General features: G+C 64.1%; 1 protein-coding gene and 1 long non-coding RNA gene across 8 annotated transcripts in view; one reads left to right on the plus strand and one right to left on the minus strand.

The window, feature by feature from the left end:
- The window catches only part of Prkcz (protein kinase C zeta), an 86148-nt gene extending 82354 nt beyond the window's left edge, over positions 1–3794 (minus strand). For 2 of the 7 annotated variants that reach the window (XM_046424460.2, XM_046424457.2), the window contains exon 1: positions 3567–3786. Coding sequence is in view for 2 of the 7 variants with exons in the window: in XM_046424456.2 (XP_046280412.1) it covers positions 3553–3623 (71 nt within the window). In the remaining 5 variants the exon portion in view is untranslated. Of the gene's footprint in view, positions 1–3552 lie in introns of all 7 variants that reach the window. The other 5 variants (XM_058572598.1, XM_058572597.1, XM_046424456.2 and 2 more) reach the window with 5 other exon arrangements.
- Positions 3795–4101: 307 nt separating this feature from the next.
- On the plus strand, positions 4102–5094 carry LOC124079332 (uncharacterized). The gene is made up of 2 exons (XR_006847301.2): positions 4102–4715; positions 4925–5094. It is a non-coding gene; the product is annotated as an uncharacterized LOC124079332 (long non-coding RNA).
- The last annotated feature ends 8895 nt before the right edge of the window (positions 5095–13989 follow it).

Raw genomic sequence — 13989 nt, forward strand, 5'->3', positions numbered from 1 at the left:
GGAGAAAGGGATGTGGAGGACATGAAGGAAGGGGTAAAGGACAGAGGGAGGGTGCAGGGAGAGGAGCACGGGGAGGGAGGGGGAGATGGAGGAAGGAGAGGGTGCAAGGAGAGGAGGAGAGGGGGAGGGAGGGGGAGATGGAGGGGAGGGTGGAGGAAGGAGAGAGTGCAGGGAGAGGAGCACGGGGAGGGAGGGGGAGATGGAGGAAGGAGAGGGTGCAAGGAGAGGAGGAGAGGGGGAGGGAGGGGGAGATGGAAGGGAGGGTGGAGGAAGGAGAGAGTGCAGGGAGAGGAGCACGGGGAGGGAGGGGGAGATGGAGGGGAGGGTGGATGAAGGAGAGGGTGCAAGGAGAGGAGCAGGGGGAGGGAGGGGGAGATGGAGGGGAGGGAGGGGGAGATGGAGGGGAGGGTGGATGAAGGAGAGGGTGCAGGGAGAGGAGCACGGGGAGGGAGGGGGAGATGGAGGGGAGGGTGGATGAAGGAGAGGGTGCAGGGAGAGGAGCAGGGGGAGGGAGGGGGAGATGGAGGGGAGGGTGGATGAAGGAGAGGGTGCAGGGAGAGGAGCAGGGGGAGGGAGGGGGAGATGGAGGGGAGGGTGGAGGAAGGAGGGAGGGTGCAGGGAGAGGAGCAGGGGGAGGGAGGGGAGATGGAGGGGAGGGTGGATGAAGGAGAGGGTGCAGGGAGAGGAGCAGGGGGAGGGAGGAGGAGATGGAGGGGAGGGAGGGGGAGATGGAGGGGAGGGTGGATGAAGGAGAGGGTGCAGGGAGAGGAGCAGGGGGAGGGAGGGGGGGAGGGAGGGGGGGGTGGATGAAGGAGAGGGTGCAGGGAGAGGAGCAGGGGGAGGGAGGGGGAGATGGAGGGGAGGGTGGATGAAGGAGAGGGTGCAGGGAGAGGAGCAGGGGGAGGGAGGGGGAGATGGAGGGGAGGGTGGATGAAGGAGAGGGTGCAGGGAGAGAAGCAGGGGGAGGGAGGGGGAGATGGAGGGGAGGGTGGAGGAAGGAGGGAGGGGGCAGGGAGAGGAGCAGGGGGAGGGAGGGGAGATGGAGGGGAGGGTGGATGAAGGAGAGGGTGCAGGGAGAGGAGCACGGGGAGGGAGGGGGAGATGGAGGGGAGGGTGGAGGAAGGAGGGAGGGTGCAGGGAGAGGAGCAGGGGGAGGGAGGGGGAGATGGAGGGGAGGGAGGGGGAGATGGAGGGGAGGGTGGATGAAGGAGAGGGTGCAGGGAGAGGAGCACGGGGAGGGAGGGGGAGATGGAGGGGAGGGAGGGGGAGATGGAGGGGAGGGAGGGGGAGATGGAGGGGAGGGTGGAAGAAGGAGAGGGTGCAGGGAGAGGAGCACGGGGAGGGAGGGGGAGATGGAGGGGAGGGTGGAGGAAGGAGAGAGTGCAGGGAGAGGAGCAGGGGGAGGGAGGGGGAGATGGAGGGGAGGGAGGGGGAGATGGAGGGGAGGGAGGGGGAGATGGAGGGGAGGGTGGAGGAAGGAGAGGGTGCAGGGAGAGGAGCACGGGGAGGGAGGGGGAGATGGAGGGGAGGGTGGAGGAAGGAGGGAGGGTGCAGGGAGGGGGAGATGGAGGGGAGGGTGGAGGAAGGAGGGAGGGTGCAGGGAGGGGGAGGGAGGGGGAGGGTGGAGGAAGGAGGGAGGGGGAGGGAGGGGGAGATGGAAGGGAGGGTGGAGGAAGGAGAGGGTGCAGGGAGAGGAGCAGGGGGAGGTAGGGGGAGATGGAGGGGAGGGTGGAGGAAGGAGGGAGGGTGCAGGGAGGGGGAGATGGAGGGGAGGGTGGAGGAAGGAGAGAGTGCAAGGAGAGGAGCACAGGGAGGTGGAAGAAAGGGGAGGAAGAAAAAAGAGGAACAAGAAGAGGACAGAGGCGGGAGAGAAGTAGGGAAAAGAGGAGGGCAGGGGGTTCCACCTAATCAGTCCTGGAAACCAGAGTCAATAGGTCGAGTTACTCTGCAGTGTAACCAAAGTGCTCCCCAGGGGCAGGAGCAAGGGGAGGAGGCGGACTGGGCAGTATGGCCCAGGACTGGGGGCGGGCACTGCCAGCAAGGTCCCCAGGTACACCAGGAGGTGATGGCTGAGCCGCACTGGGGCAATGCTGGAGGGTGTGGTGCCCACCCACCCTGAAGCCCAGGGTACAGATCTTAGGACCAGCCCCAGCTTAGTGGGTGGTTCCAGGAAGGGAAAACAAGTCTCCTGGTAGTTAACAGGTGTTCCACTCAGAATGGCTGGTCAGGACGCTCTGGGGTCTGAAGACACCACACCAGTTTCCACTCTCCCCTTTCCAGGCCGGAGACAGAACTGACCTCCACCCTTTCAGGTGGCGCTGGCAGGTCAGGTCACCAGAAATCCCTCTTCCTTCCGGCTCACCTCCCCACCCCCACCCCCACCCAGGTGCATATCAAAGGGAGAGGCACTAGGCTGGAGGGGCCCCAAGGGTCCCAGGGAGAGACAACCAAGTTTCCACCACGGGAGACCCAGGGGTCAAGTAGCCCTTGAAGCCCAACCTCCTCAGAGTCAGAGGGCACTGCCCAGGAGGGGGACACCACCTGGGATCACAATATCCCACCACCTTTGTCCACTCCTCCCAAGGATGGTCCAGGAGAGGAACGCTTTGCAGGACCCCAAGGAATTTGAGAGTCCAGTTCACTGTGCTCCCCTCCCAGCAGTGGGGACCGTCTAATCTTGGGCGCCCACCATCTCAACTGGGGTTCCAGGAAACACAACAGCACCAGCAGAACGAAGAAGCCAAGGAGCCGGTGCTCCCCACCCACTGTCTACACGGGGCGGTGACCGTGGGATCCCCCCACCAGAACCAGCCCCGCCTTCCCCTGGCCCCGGGGCTCCCCAGCCCGACCGGGGAGGTGTGCTGGCCGCATTTCACAGCTAGATCGGCGGACTACAGGGCGCGGTGAGCGGACCAACTCCAAAGCCCCCTTCCAGTACACTGAGGGGTCTTCACCCAGTCCCCAGTGCAAGTGCCACCAGACCTGCCAAGGACCCTTTTCCCACGACTACGGTGGCTCAAGGCCATGGCCTTCACCTCAGTCACGGGCTTTCCTTAAACTGAGACGTCTTAAACCAGGGACTAGTTTACAGTTTTCAGTTTGACAAAAACTTTTGAGTCCTTACGGGTTGGTGGCCTGACGTACTTTCCAGTGAAAATGTCAACAACTGTGACCAGGGCGGAGGAGCGCGCAGCAACGCCCGCCGCCCGCGTCGCGGGGTCCCGTGCGGCAGGTGCCAGTCCCGGGAAACCCAGACGCGGGGGGGGGGGGGACGGCCTGCAGGGAGACGCGCCCCCCCCCAGAGCCGGGCAGGCCTGCCCCACCCCGCCCTGCCCGGCGGGTTTCCCGCGGGAGACGTTCAAGGGCGTCCGGACCGCGGGATCGCCTGGAGACACCGCCTGCAGTGTCTGGACCTCCCGGGACGCCCCGGGACCCCAAGGGCCGCGCCCCTCCCTCCCTCCCGCGCCGCCGCCCGCAGTGGCGTCGACCAGGCCTCCCGAAGGCCGCGGTCCAGCCGCTCGTGCGCCCGACCGTCGGGTGCCGCGCGCTCACCCGCCGTAGTGCACCTTCAGGCGGACGCGGACGCCGCTCCCGTCCATCTTGGGGCTGGACCTGCTGGGCATGGCGCGCTCCGCCGGCCGCCGTCAGCGCCGCGCCCCGGACACTCGGGCCATAGCCTGGGGCGCCTGCCGGGGACAGGGGCGCCAGGTGGGGCGGACGGCGGAACGCGGAAGGGGAGAGCGCGGCAGGGACCGACGGCGCGGCCCCGCCAACTCCGCGGAACTTGGGCGGCGGGCGGGGCGGGTGGGCGCGGCCGGCGGGTACGCGCAGGGGCAAGGGGCGCGCACGGAGCCCGGCGTCCGGCGGGAGGCGGTGTCCGAACTTCGCCGACTGGGCCAGGAGAAGGCCAATCCGCCGGGCGGGCGGTCCTGGGGCGGGGGCCGCGGCACCTGCGACCAATGAGGGCGAGGCGGTGCCGCCACCTGGGCCAATCCTCGGGGGACCGCGCGGCCGCGGCCCAATGGCGCGCGCGGGGCGGACTACCTGTCGGGCGGGGCGCGGCCACCTGCGGCCAATGGGAGCGCGCGCCGCGCGGCTCTGCCCGGCAACCGGCGGCGATGCGGACCTCTCCCGGGCTCGGGGACCACCCGCGGCCCCCGACGGCTCTCGGAGCCGGCCAGGGTGGGGGCCTCAGGGCCAGGGTGGGCCTCGCAAACTTGGACGTTTACGTTCTCGGCTTCCTCCCAGCCTAGGCAGTGAGTGCAAACTCGAGCCGTCCGCGCTAACGAGCCCGGGCGACTGCGGCGAGCGCGGGTCAGCGGCGCGGGTCTGGGGTCGCGAGTGGCTCAGGAGCGCGGCCCGAGGGAGCTCCGCCTGCCGTCGTCAGGCGCGGTCCGCAGTTCAGACCCAGGATCCGTAAGGCCGCGGGGAGGACTCCCAAGACCCCAACCCCGTGCTTCCCCTTCGGAATCTAAGCTCCCAGGCAGGAAAGAGTTATCTACACTCGCTGCCTCTGCTCCAGTTCACTTCTCGACCTGGGCAAATCCTGGACAATTGGAAGGACTTCTCGGTCGTCGTTTTCACCTCACAGGTTCTCCTGGTGCCTGCTTGGTGCCAGGCACTGGGGTGACCCTAGAGGACTGCACGGATAGCCCCTAGGGTCCTAGCACTTCCTGGAGATGAGCGACGTGCAGACACCTATGTGCTTACTTGGGGTGAGCTAAGATCTTCCTGCCTATCCTGGTAAACTCTCGACAACTGCCACCTGCCCACTTCTCTGTCCCTCTGTACAGACCTGCCTGGCGCCCCACACTCGGTTTTCCCACCTAAGATACCCCTCAGATCTCTCACACAAGCCCCCCCTTCCCCGACACCACTGACTCCCACACTTTATTTTTTTAATTTATTTTGATTATTTTTGCAGAAGTGGGATTGAACCCAGGGAGCTCTACCACCGCGCTGCATCCCCAGCCCTTCATATTTTTTTCTTTTGAGGCAGGGTCTCACTGGCAGCAGTAGCTGGGAACACAGGCATGCTGGGAGTCTAGGTGGGTGTCCCCCTGCACATCTTAAATACAGCTGTCCTCCTCAAGAGTCTGGCTTCATCTGATCTCTGACTTTGGAGGCCTCCATCCGTCCTTCCCCTAGTCACACACCCTTTCACTGGGAGCCCCTGGCCTCAGCCATGCCTCTCACACACTACATGCTCCCAAGAGCTCCCTCAGCTGCCTGTCCGCACCTCCGTCAGTGCCAGCTCCCTCCTGAAGTTCGAGGGTTCACCTCAAGACCTTGGGGTCTCCTTTGGCCCTCCCTCCTTCCACCTGCAAATCCACGCCACTCCACCTTGCACACCTGCCAGAACCTAGCCACCCACCACCACAGGCTCGGTGCTGGGACTGTTTCCTGTGCTGCCTTACCACATAAGCCACTCCCTGGTGCCCTGTGTCCAAAAGCCCCCACGGTCCCCATTGTTCTTGGATGACAGCCAAGTCCTCAGCATGGTCTACAGGTCCTCCCGGACTTGGGGCCACAGAATCCTCTCTGCCTTCATTTCCCCCTCGCTCATCCTGGCTTACCCCGCCACCTGGCCTCCTTGCTGGCTCTGGCCCAGGACCTTGCAGTGCAGCCCCCACTCCCAGGAGCACCTTCCCAAATATCTGCCAGACTCTTTGAGTCTGTGCCTGACATACCCAATGGCCATAGGAGCAGTCTGTTCCCCTGCCTGGCAGGATGGGGCAGTGATGGGCAGCAATCAGCACCCAGGAGGAAGGGGGCCTGCTGGCAGAACCACCCCCTCCCCCTGGACCAGGCCATTGCCAGGGCTGTGGCCTTGGCCCCCGGGCCACCCAGAGCCCCCTCTGGCCATCCAGAGCCCCCTCTGGCACTAGGCCTTGATCCCTTCCTGAGGGGCCAGAAGAGAGAAGGACCCTAGGACTTCCCCATGGCTGTGTGATTGAAGGAGACGTCAAGGTCCCAGCCCTGATGCTCCTGCCCTCTGCAGGCAGGTGGGTCAGCCAGTGTTTCTTTCTGTCCACTGGACACCATTACTCAGACATGCCCACCCAACACCCCGATGGTCACCCTGGCCCATGTCCAGCCCTGGAGCTCTTGATAGTCAGAGCAGCCCTTCCTGGGTGAGGGGTCAAGGGGGCCTGCTGGGAAGCTAGTTTCCAGGGTCACTGCTGGCCCCCCAGTCCAGGAGGGAACAAGGGAGGGGCTGCTGGCAGCCCTTTGGAGAGTGAAGCCTCAGTTTTCTATGGGGCTCTGAGGAGAGGGCACCTAATCCAGGAGGAGGCCTCGGTGGGGTCCCATCCTGTCTTGGACCACGTCCAGCCCTGGAGTGGGGGGGGGGGGGTCCTGTGCAGCTTTGCAGAGGCTCCAGCAGAGGGCTATCAGGAAAGCCTGCCAGGCCTCCCTCCCAAGCCTCCACCCACCCGGCCCATCCTTCCTCTCCTGCAGGGTGGAGGCCTCCCATCTGCATTCTTCCCGCTGAGGAGACCAGCAAAACAGGCCTCCGCCCTGGCTCTGGGGCCGCCTGGAGGAAGAGGGACCATGGCTTCCGGGATTCCAACAGCCCCCCAGCCTGGAGACCCTCGGGGCTTCGGGTGCTGAGGGACAGGCAGGCAAGCTCACAGGACACGGTCACCAGGGTCACCATGTTGCTTGGCAACAGGCACAGTGTTTGTTCCCAAATTTAACACTCCCCTGTCAGGCTGGGACCCTGTGTGTCCACCTGGCCTCTCTGGTGGCAGCTGGCTCGCGGTGGAGGGTGTGAGTGAACAGGTTAGTGTCCCTAGGGACTGCTGGAGCCAGCCTCTAGGGCCTCAGGCTCTGTCCCCACAAGGGAGGGCAGGGCCACCACCAGCTCCACCCGTCACGCCCGGCCACCCAGGAGGCAGTCTGGCTTAAGAGGTTTCAAGGACTCTGTAGGGGCCTCCCAGGACAGGTGGGGCATGGAGGTGACCCTTGGAACCTGCCAGGCGGGGCAGAACCCGGTGAAGAAGTGACCTTTGGAGCAGAGAAGAGCCCTGGAGGGGCATCCTTTCCTCAGTCTTCAGGTTTCACACTCCCCCAGGTGTTGGGAGGGGTCTCAGCAGGTGACCTGTGGTGGGCAGAGGGCAGAGGACTGGCTCTCCAGTGGCACGAGGCTTACCCTCCGGCTCCCTCTGGTAAATGCCCGCAGACCCCCACCTGTGGGCACAGTACCCTTCCACGCAGGGGACGCCAGCCTGAGGTCTCCTGGTCTGTCCTGGGGCAGCCTCCTCAGACCCTGGCCCTTCCTGCTCTGCTCGCTGAGGGTCTCTGCTCTGCCCGAGTCCCGGCCCCAGCCGGCCCCTCCAGGCAGAGAGCTCGCCCTGCGCCTATGCTGGCTCAGGCTGGGATCCCGGGTCCTCTGCCAGGTGCCAGTCTGACCCCCCTGGCCACAGGAAGGGCCGGAAGATCTGCTGACAGTGCTGGGCGCTCACAGCTGACGGAGGGGCCGGGTAGCAGATGTTTCCTTTCTGTGTCACACATCATGGGATTTGGAGACGCTGGTTCCAGTGACAACACCCGCCTCGTCCCTCACTCATGCGGTGTTGAGGGCCTGCGAGGGGCCAGCAGTGGCTCCAGGGGGCAGTGTGGCTAGGTGTACCCACGAGGCCCCTGCCAACGTACCACACAGAGCTGCAACATGGCAGCTCCGCCAGGGCCAGGAGACCCGTCCTGGAAAAGAGGCTGCTTCTGGGACTTGAGATGTGTGCCCGAGAGCCCTGTGGCAGGGGAGTCCTTCTGAGGGGGCCCACAGTGCACGCGGGCCTCAAGCACCTGTGGGGCTGCAGACGCCTGCACTCCCTCTGTCTGTGGGGCTCCATGTGCTTTTCCTCTGGGCACCACTTTGGCTTTCTGCCCGTGATTGGACACATGTGTCCCCTTCAATCCAGGCTCCGGGCCAGTGCTGCTGACCTTGGAGGGGCTGGCGTCCACCTCTTGGTGCTGGAGGCCAGGAGCCTCCCTTTTTCTCAGCGAGTGCAGTACCAGGCTTCCCCAGGAGGGGGCACAGGAGGGATGCTGCTTCTCCACAGTGGTCCCTGGGGCCTGGATCCTCCGCCCAGCTGCTGGTCTGAGTCACAGGGGTGCTTTGTCTCTGTCCCCCTCTGACTGACACTGCACAGCCCTGCCTGCCTGGCCCCCAGCACAGGTGTGTGGGCTCTGGTCTCCTGCTCCCAATTCCCCCATCCCGTCTTTGGGCTGCTTCCGGCCCCAGCCTGGACAGCAGCCCACAGACCCCCACCTGTGGGCACAGTACCCCTTCCACGCAGGGGACGCCAGCCTGAGGTCTCCTGGTCTGTCCTGGGCAGCCTCCTCAGACCCTGGCCCTTCCTGCTCTGCTCGCTGGCTGCAGGGCTTCTGGTTGTCCTTTTGCTGAGTGTCTGCGAATTGAACCTGGACCCTGGATCTGAGGGCCTTCCTGTGTGCGTGTCCTCACTCTGTCCCTGTGTGCTGGACTCTCCGTGTGACTGCACTGTCCGCCCGCCCTCTCGTGTGGTCAGCCTGGAGCTGCACCCAGCAGAGGCAGGAGAGCCAGGAAAGGCTTGGTCTGCCCCACCCATGGGTTCGAGAGGGGGTGGCTGACAGGGTCAGTGGGGCTGGGGTGCCACGAACAGCTGGCAGGAAGGGCGGTCTCTTCCCCCTCCGTCCCCACGTGGGCTGTGACCGCCCTTCTTCCTGAGGGTGTGGAAGTCCTGGCCCCGTCCTCTTGATGACACTGAGGGCCAGCAAGGCTTTCCGCAGGCTGGGCCGTGACGTCCCTGCCAGGGCACATCTGCACTCTGCTCTCCGGGTGCCAGCCTGTGAGGCGAGAGCACGGGACGGACGCTGGGCTCCCGGGCTCCAGATAGGTGAGGCCAGGAAGTGGCCCTGAGGTTATTGAGGAGCCTGCAGAGCCGCGTTGCCATGGCAATGCTGGCGACCTCTCCCGGCTTCTCCTGGTGCTTCAGCCCCAAGAAGAGTGAGGCCAAGATGGCGGGAGATACAGCGCGGGATGCGGTGGGGAAGGCCTCCAGCTCCCTGTGTCCGGGCGCTGTTCACAAACTGCCCAAAGGTCAGGCTGCTGGGTGGCATCCTCAGGTCCTGGCTGGGCTGGGCTGTGGGGGAAGGCCCCCCTACCGCCCACCTGGGACTGTCCTCCAGGGAGCAGCCACAGGAGGCCTGGAGCCTCACCCCAGCCTGACAGGGTCCCCTCTGGGGACCACGCCAAGAAAAGACCTGGAAACACAGACAGCTCTTGTGGCACCAGACTTCGTCAGCAAGCTGCTGTGTGTCCAGGGTGGGAGGCCGCTGTGGACGGCAGCACATGGGCACACACACCCTGGAACGCACTTGAGCCAGGAGGAAGCCCCTCCACCAGGACAGAAGGAGGCCACTGGCCCCAGCGAGGGACAGCAGGAGGCTCTCAACCCCACGGCCTTGCTGGCTGGCTGTTCAGGCATCCCCCTCCTTAGAAAGCATCCCATCTTCCTCTTGAGAGAAGATCCCCAAACTTCATCCTGTGACCACTGCTGACCCTTCCCCTGTCAAGCCCCCTTCAGGACGGGACCTCATTCAGTCTTCACTCCGCCTCAGAGAACATGTACCCTCACTGCAGGGTGAGGTGCTGCAGCTCTGAGACACAGCCACCTTCTCCGGGTCCACTGTGGGCGTGTGGGGCATGTGCCTCAATGCACCGGTCCACGAGAGCTGTGTCATCGGGGTGACCTGAAGTAACCCATGTAAGTCTGGGCTTCCAGGAGATGTCACCCAACCCTGCCCCAGCACCTCCTAGAAGTGGGGAGTCCTTGATGGCCAGGGAAATGGGGCTGTGGGGCCAGCCCAGGCTGAAGACTCAAAGCTGGGGCCAGCCCACCCAGCCAAGCCGGCTGGCCAGAACCTGTGCCTTGGGCTGTCCAGGAAGGACCATGCTGAGTGAGAGGATACCTTGAGTGGCCAAAAGCCTTGCTGAAATGGCACAGGCAAGTGGGATCTTCTCGGGAGGCTTCTGCCGACCTGGGTGGGCAGTCGGCTACCCTGGACCCCCTCCCCCCACCTGCCCAGGAGTCCTTCCCCAGCCTTCCTGGCCTGGGTTCCTCGCAGGCAGCGTGGGCCACTCCGGGTTGAGTGGAGCCTGAGGGGTACAGAGCCCTGCAGCTCTGGCCATTGTGAGGAAGAGGGCAGGTGGCCTTAGTGAGTCTCAAGGTCCTTCTGCAAAGCTGAGCGGGGCCCAGATGCCGTGGGGTGTCTCCATGGGGTGTGTCCATGGTGTCTCCCCCAGCTCCTGTGTCCTAGGGAATGGCAGCCGGACTTCAGCCCTTCCCAGGATGCCAGGGGTGGGGCAGTGTCTGACATCACAGGACCTGGAGAAGAAGAGGCCACTCACCTTTTCTTAATGGACACAGGGAGAAAACAACGGGCGTTCTCAAGCCACGACTCACACTCGTGCTCTGGGTCCGTTCAGCTGCTGCTCAGGCACCCACAGATGGCCCCTGGGTACAGGCAGGGGATCGTGCAGCCCAGGTGGGCTGTGGGCTGGGAGAGGGCTGCCTGCTGCCCGGAGCGTCATGTGCACCCACAGCTGACCCCACGGCTGGAACTTTGTAGCCCTGTGGAGGGTCTGAGACTTTACCAGCTGGTCTGCCTCAGTCGCGTGGTCACTCCTCCCAGCTCAGCAAGCACATGGGCACATCTGCACCAGGCCCTCTGCCCACAAGCCCCACCGGAGCATGGTGCTACACAATGGGGGACCAACCCTGAGCTTAAGGGCTCATGAAGTTTACAGTGGGCAGCAAAAGCCCACCCTTTGCCCTGGAGGGAGAGAAGTCCAAGCCTTCTGTGCCACCGCCATCCTTGAAGACCAGCGCAGAGCAAAGCTCAAGGTATGCAGAAACACCACCGTGGAGCACTCTCCCGGCAAGCGTCACAGCCCCCTACAGGAGCCCGGAAGTCCCTCCAGGAGCGGTGACTGCCCCTTGCCCCCTCCCCTATTGGAAGGTGACCCCTCTAAGTTGCTGCCTGGGTGTCCACTCAGCTCCTTGGCTTCTGCATGGCCCCAGCCTCTTCCCAGGGTCCCTCCCTTGTCCTCGGGGAGCAGGGGACACACTCCCTAGAGGTTCAGGCTGGACAGTCCCCCACATCCCCACCATGGGGCCCTGGGAGACGGGCAGATGCTGCCCTCGACATCCACACCCTGCCTGCACACCCTGACCTTCTGGGGAACTAAAAGAACCCTCACAGTGTTTGCTGAGTCCATTGAGGTGAAGCCCCTGAGGGAGGAGTTGGGAGAGGTGCCCGCTGGGGGCTCCTCCTCTGCCTTCCACAGTCCCAGGGGCTGTGAGGGGCCTTCCCAGCTCAGGGACCCACCTTACCACACCATGAGTCTCCCAGAGTCACGGAGGCCGGCTGGACCTGGGCGAGGGGTTGAAGATAATGGGCAGCCTGCAGAGCCCGGGCCTGGCTGTGGGCTAACGTAATCCACCTGGCCTGCTTTCTGCCCCCCAGATGGGAGCCTGGGGCCACATGAAGAAATAAGTGACAGCTGCTGGTGACAGCAGGAGCTAGACTCTGCTGAAGGTTCTTTTCCCAGAGGGACCCTGCTATAGCCACAGTGGCCCACAAGGAAGGGGCCTGCTGTGCAGACTGGTGTTAGTGCCCTGGAGCTCCATCATGGTGACAGACCCCTGAGAGGAGCCCACCAAGGGAAGCCTGGTCAGCCCACGGCGCTGGAGCCCACCGTGGCCGGGAGCCTGTGGCAGAGCAGAGCTGCCCACCTTAGGGTAGCCAGGAAGCTGCCCACCTTAAGACAGCCAGATCCCCATGTTCCCTCGAGGGCGCACCCCAGTGACAGCTCGGAGCTGCAGCCTTCAGGGGCTCTTGCTCCTTCCTGCCTCACCCCACCTCCTGGTCACTTCCTGCAGCAACTACGGCCCACAGTTCCCACCTCGGGCTCTGCTTTGGTCTGTCCTGGGACTAGACTCTGGTGGGTTCTGGGGCCAGCTTGCCCACTAGGATGGTGACATGAGGGTCCTGATGGCACCCGGGGTGGTGACAATCGGCCTGCAGAGCCCTTGCCACACCTGGGTCTGAAGGCCGTGATGGCCCTGCGGGGGTGAAAGCTCTCCTGGGGGGTGTGACGACACTTCTCTGGAAGCCAGAGGGCAGGCAGTGCTGAAAACCAGGCCCAGGGACTGACCATGAGTGGACCCTGGGGAAGCCTCGTGGGCTTGACTGGCGGTCTCCTGGCAGTGGGACTGGGTCCTGGTGGCTTGGCGTCATCTATGAGAATCCCCTGGGGATGGTCCTTGGAGGCGAGGAAGTGCCCCCCCCCCAAGACTGAGCTTGGTTCTCTGTGGTCACCATAACAAGTGACCACAAACTGGGTGACCAAAGACAACACAAATTCATTGTCTCATGGTTCTGGAGGCCAGAAATCTGGGGTGGAGGGTGGCCAGGGTGATTTCCTGCAGAGGGCTGTGAGGGGACTTGTCCAGACCCTCCCAGCTCCCAGCTGGCCATCTTGGTGTTGCTTGGCTCACAGGAGCGTCCACTGCTGCCTTCATCCTCCCTTGGCCTTCTTCCCATATCTGAAGGACACCAGGGTTGGACACCAGTAGTGGTCTCATCCTGATGCAGGGTGACCTCATCTTACCCTTCAAAGACTGTCTTCAAATAAGGTCACCTCTGCAGTACCAGGGTTAGGACTTGGGCATTCTTCGGGGACACTTTCCACTCTGTGCTTCTCTTCAAGACCTGCCTTCTCCCCTGCGTCCCAACCCGTAGGTGGGACCCAGGGCCTGCCCAGCCTGTGCAGGGAGGGGAGGGACAGCTGCTGCTGCTGCGGAGCTCCGTAGCTCCGTACTGGGACGGGTTTACTCCACAAGGGCAGAGTCCCCCCCTGTGGAGCCCAGGCCCTCACGGTAGGAGGGGCAAGTCGAAGTCTGGGAGCAGCCCTCGGGAGTGGAGCTGGTGTGCAGGTGCCCCCAGGGTTGGGGCCTCTTTCCTGAGCTCTCCTCCACACCCCTGGCTGCTCCTGGGGTCACCCTCCAGACGGAGCCGGATACCGTTCCCCCAGAACCTCAGAATGACTTTACTTAGAACAGGGTCTTTGCAGGTGTAGACGGTTAAGAACACCCCGCTGAAGTGGGTGAGCCTGAATCCAGGGGGAGGTGCCCTGGAGGGGAGGCCCGAGACAGATGCCATGGACGCTGGAGGCAGCAGTGGGGCGATGCCCACAGCAGCAGGAGCACAGAGGCCCGGCCCAGGTGCTCCCTGGAGCCTCCCCAAGGGGCCACCCCTGCCCCCACCTGGCTGTGCAAGTTGCAGCCTCCAAAGCTGAAAGAATCAGCCTCTGCTTCAAACCCTCCAGTGGGAGGCACTTGGCTCTGGCAGCCCTGGGAGTGCGATCCTGGCCCCCACGTAAACTCCCTGCACCCAACCCCTTGCTAGGCTCTGTCTAAAGGGAGCCGGGACCAGGACACCCCTCCCTGCAGTCCTGGCTGAGAGAGGGGCGGGGAACGAGGCTGTGTGTGGTTGGGGCTTGTCCTGCCATTGCCTTGGGAGAGGCTGGGTGCTGTCTCCCCCCACCCTGGGCCCCTCACCTCCAAGCCAGGGAGGTTCAGAGGTCCCTGTTCCCAGCACACATCCCCACCTCCGTCAGAGCAAGAAGCCACCAACCCCAGTGACCTGTCCCTGCCAGGATGAGATGCCTGCCTGCCTCCGCCAACTGCCCCAGGTGCCCCCTCCCTGCGCTGGCTCCTCTCAGCTGCAAACTTTGATCCGCCCCTGGCCTTCAATCTGCTCCTCTCATCACCACCGGAATAGAAGCCGCTGTCTGAACAGCACCAGTCCTCCCTCCTGGCCTGTAAACATGTGGGCAGAAATAGCAGCCCGACGCTGGAGGGGGGGACTGCTGGTGCAGAATGAGGCGAAGCTGCAGCTCAGTGGGCCTGGCTGCGTGGGAGCCCAAGGCAGCCTCAAAAG

This window comes from Marmota monax, unplaced genomic scaffold, assembly GCF_021218885.2.
Source record: "Marmota monax isolate L192 unplaced genomic scaffold, Marmota_monax_Labrador192_F-V1.1 WCK01_AAM20220418_F8-fsc00080, whole genome shotgun sequence".
NCBI classification, from domain to species: domain Eukaryota; kingdom Metazoa; phylum Chordata; class Mammalia; order Rodentia; family Sciuridae; genus Marmota; species Marmota monax.